At 45.6% G+C, this 4,223-nt stretch overlaps 1 protein-coding gene across 1 annotated transcript; it reads right to left on the bottom strand.

Moving 5' to 3' along the window:
- Positions 1-546: 546 nt before the first annotated feature.
- On the bottom strand, positions 547-3,480 carry LOC119938979 (interleukin-8-like). The gene is made up of 4 exons (XM_038758756.1): positions 3,417-3,480; positions 2,332-2,467; positions 1,419-1,502; positions 547-728 (listed from the first exon to the last, which is right to left on the bottom strand). Exons 1-4 carry the CDS (start codon positions 3,478-3,480, stop codon positions 704-706), a joined length of 309 nt encoding a protein of 102 aa, XP_038614684.1. The 3' UTR covers positions 547-703.
- Positions 3,481-4,223: the final 743 nt, after the last annotated feature.

Below are 4,223 nucleotides of genomic sequence, written 5' to 3'. Positions count from 1 at the left end.
ATGGAACGGTGTAAACGATGACCAGTGGAACAAAGGATGATGATCTGAGTATCGTGTGGCAGTCCATCAGCCTGAGCTTGTAGATAAGTATGATGGGGACAGCGGTCAAGAGGCCTGAAGAGGAACCTCTTAGATTGCCTGTTCATTCTTGACACACCTTTCCCACAGCTGTATGGATGACTCATTTACTCAGAGCACAAAATTAAATAAATATATAAATATTGCATATGCAAATAAGTTACATAGGAAAACAACTCTGGTATCTTGGGGAATTTCTTTCCCCTAAACTCCAGGTGCTCTTCTGCCTCTTGCCTAATTTATTCTCAATGTTATTATTATTATCATCAATATTATTGTATTTTTAAGGGCTGACTTTGTGTCAATCACCATTATAAGCACTGAGCTAATCTGATCTCAAGTCGGCCTTCGGACGGAGGGAGGGAGGGAGGGAGGGGGTGGGGATAGAGAGAGAGGGATCGTTTTTCCCATATTGCAATTGAGAAGCAGAGTCACAGAGAAGTTAAGGAACTCGCTCAAGGACACACAGAGAGTGAAGAGTGGCAGAGTGAGAACTGGAACCCAGCTGTCAAGATTCACAGCCCGGTGCTTTCTCCAAGGCTTTCGAAAAGAGGTCTTAGAAGATTTCTTGGTATTTTCAAATGAGCTGTCCTTAGAGGGAATCCGGAGGGAATCCCGCTTTTCCTTACACCTGATTTTTCTTCTTGATTCTAAAATAGACAAAAAGAAGTGATTTAGAAATGTATCCAAGAACATTAGAGTTTAAAGCCACATAGTTATTGAAGATCCAAACTCTTCATCTGCAGGACAATAAGCGTTATTTTTCATCCCCCAGTAATACTCTGATGGGTGGACAGAGCCAAGTAGCATCCATTACAGTGACAGTCTAAGGGGTCTGCAGTGAGCAGACACCTTATTTGACTGGAGCAGACAATGTCAATGTGGCAATGTTAGGGAAAAGCTCTTGGGACACGCTCAAAGCCCTGGTTTTCTGCCCAGACCTTGAGCTCTGATTGGTCCAGAAAGGACCGCCATCCCTCATTACTGGGGTCCCCGCCATAAAAACATCAGGAATCAGCCTAGTGGGGCATGGAGAGGGCATTCATGACAAGACCACTGCCCCAACCCCTCCAGTGAAAGCCATTAGCACTTCTGGGGCTTCGCACTCCAGCACAAGCCAAGGGAAGCAGCGTGTGAAGAGTGTTGAGCTGATGCATTGGCATCACAGGTTCGGTTTTTCTACCGGACTCCATACTATTCTGTTGTCTCGTCCTCTCCCAAGCGCTTAGTAAAGTACTCTGCACATAGTTAATGCTCAGGAAATATCATCGATGGATTGATTGAATAACTTTCCCGTGACCCACGCCCTTTAAGAAATCCCTTCCAAAAGGCATTCTTACATTGTCTTATACTTCTCGATAAGCTCCTGTACCCAGGCCTTGGTGGTGTCCAGGCAAACTTCCTTGTTTTCATGGAGTGTCACTCTGCAGAGAAGAAGAATGAGGTGTCAACATTCCTTGTTTGGGGTGCTGTTTGGCAGACCAGGGCACCCGCTCAGGCTCTTGGGCGGGAGGGATTTTTGGGGTCACCTAGAAGGGTTATGAGGTGACAGGAGTAGGGGTCCAGGGGCAGTTCCAGTTCCTCCTGATAAAATCACTGAGTGCTGATTACTGAAGCAGCATTGCCTAGTGGATAGAACATGGGCCTGGGAATCTGTGAGTCATGGGTTCTAATCCCAGCTCTGCCACATGTCTGCCATGTGACCTTGGGCAAGTCACTTAAGGTAAGTCACTTAACTTCTCTGTGACTCAGTTACCTCATCTGTTAAATGGGGGGGGGGGAAGATTGTGAGCCCCGCATTGGACAGGGACCGTGTCCAACCCAATTTTCTTGTATCCACCTCAGCGATTAGTAGAGTGCCTGGCACACTGTAAGCACTTAATAAATGCCATTATTATTATTATCATCTAGGAGCCTCCATAGGAGTCGTGTCTACCAACATTATTGAGCTCCCCAAGCATTTAGTACAGTACGATGTGTGCTCAGAAGAGAAGTTAACTGATTAATGGATAACCCACCACCATTTTCCCATGCCCTTCCCACCCATTCTCCCCAAGATGGATCCCTTTGGATAGACAGAGAGCACCCCTCTCCCTGGGCCAAAATGAGATTTGGAATAAAATTCAAGGTCCTTTTATGAAAATAAAGGATGATTTTAACCAGACTTGGGAGGGATGGCTTGAAGGGCAACTGGTTACCCTTGAGCTGTCCATCCCCTTTGGAAGCCCCCGTTTCACCCCCTCAGATACTCACATGACTTCATCTAATGAGCAGTGTGGTCCCTTGAAGATCACTTCCAAGGATTTGATGTACTTGACAGCGATGTGTTTGGGATACGTGCTGACGCACCTACACCGTAGTTGGACAGACGCCGCGCTAATACTGGCAGCTGAGGGGGAAAACGAGAAATCTGGTGAGTTCGGACCCCAACCGCCCACCTCCTTCCACGTCCTCCATGGGATCTTTCTGCTTCCTGAAGAGCTTAGGTATGCGATACTGCCCCTTCCTCTCTAGCAACCAAACTCCGGAAATCCTAAGGCTTAAAGCTCACCCCAACCGCAAAGACTTTTGTCTCTCAAGTTTCTCTTCAGTTAAATATTTCAGACAATAGAAGTAGAGGTTCGGAGGTTTCTTTCCAAAGCATTCCTATGCCAGTGCTGGAAAGCATTCTGGGAGGACCTTTACCTCCAAGTGGAGGAGAATTTCTTATTCCTAACATCTTCTATATACATCTCCCTTTTTAAATGGGGCTTTTACATCAGGTGTCTAAAAATCCTGAGGGGGGTTTTCAGCCCCACTTTCCTATGTATTGACAAGGACTTAGTGTAACCTAAGGCCCTGTAGTTCACACAGGCTTCAGGGACCCCAGCAGGGAATAGGGAAGCTGGTGGATTCTGGGAGATTCTCCAAAGTTGCCTTCATAACCTCCCAATGGTGAAGGCTTCCTTTGTTTCCAAAAAACTTTAAATGACACAACGAAAAAGTTTCTTTTAGATGGGTTAAAAGTTGCCCTCCACAAAATAGTCTTCCTTGCACCTGGGTGTCTAAAAAGAAAAGGGAGTAAAGGCAAAACCAGAAGGCTTTGGGGTGGATCCTTTAGACTGTAAGCTCCTTGTGGGCAGGGAACATGTCTATCAAATCTGTTATATCGTCCAAATGCTTATGAAAGTGCTCTGCACACCGTAAGCACAAAATAAATACGACCAAATGACTGATTTCTCTGAATGCCTGCCCTGCTCACAGTACAGCACAGAATGGAGATGGAGGAATTGAGTAGATCAAAGAAAGAGTTGAGATGTCTTCTTACTCAGGCTGAGTACTAGAAAACTTGGGCTTACCTTCTGAGACTGTGGCAGTCAGGATCATGACAGCCAGGAGGGAAAAGATGAACTTTCCAGTCATGGTTCTTCTGGTCTCTGTCTCTGCTGAGAGAGGCTGTGGGAGCTGATTTGTCTTCGAGGGTTTCTGGAAGCTGCAGTATTCCCGTGGGTCCTTTTATACACTTGAACAAGCCCCGGTGTGCTTGTGCGGATTGTGACCTCATTATGTCAGAGGAATTTCCATTTTTTGCAAAGTGCAGCGGGCACTTCGGAAATGCAGCTGAGTCATCAGTTGTGGGTACAGCCCCTTCTTAGAGAACGGCCATAGAGTCTAAATCAACCAATTCCTCTGGAAAGATGTTCCTCACTGGAATTTTTCAGGGTCCAAACTGGTCCATCAAGTTTCCTGAATGCACTGTGCACTGGTATCATTGTTTACCTCTAGTCTTTCTGTTTGGAGGTGACTTCCAGTTTCACACATTTGGTATTATCGGGTGGCAATTTGGAGGGGGGAAAAAGGCTATTCAAAGTTGTTGCTTTTTTGTGATATTTGGTAAGCTCTTACTCTTTGTACTTTTTACTCTTACACTGTTCTAGGCGCTGGGGTAGATACAAGATATTTAGGTTGGACACAGCCCCTGTCTCACGTAGGGCTCACGGTCTAAGAAGTCGGAGAGAGGAGGATTTAATCCCTACTTTACAGAAGAAGTAACTGAGGTTCAGATGAAGAAGTTACGTGATTTGCCCTAAGTCTCACAGAGGACAAGTTGTGGAGCTAGAATTAGAACCTAAGTCTTTTTTTTAATGGTATTTGTTAAGTTCATT

The sequence above is a fragment of the Tachyglossus aculeatus genome, chromosome 17 (assembly GCF_015852505.1).
Source record: "Tachyglossus aculeatus isolate mTacAcu1 chromosome 17, mTacAcu1.pri, whole genome shotgun sequence".
In the NCBI taxonomy this organism is placed as follows: domain Eukaryota; kingdom Metazoa; phylum Chordata; class Mammalia; order Monotremata; family Tachyglossidae; genus Tachyglossus; species Tachyglossus aculeatus.
The sequence above is the reverse complement of the archived record's forward strand: the minus strand, read 5'-3'. Positions and strand labels throughout refer to the sequence as shown.

Bases quoted from the DNA above. Each gene is read 5' to 3' on its own strand.
- LOC119938979 (XM_038758756.1), bottom strand. From the start codon at position 3,480: ATGACTGGAAAGTTCATCTTTTCCCTCCTGGCTGTCATGATCCTGACT. The intron at 2,468-3,416 runs GTAAGCCCAAGT...TTTCCCCCTCAG, and splicing joins GACTGCCACAGTCTCAGAAG to CTGCCAGTATTAGCGCGGCG. The intron at 1,503-2,331 runs GTGAGTATCTGA...TCTTCTCTGCAG, and splicing joins TGCTCATTAGATGAAGTCAT to AGTGACACTCCATGAAAACA.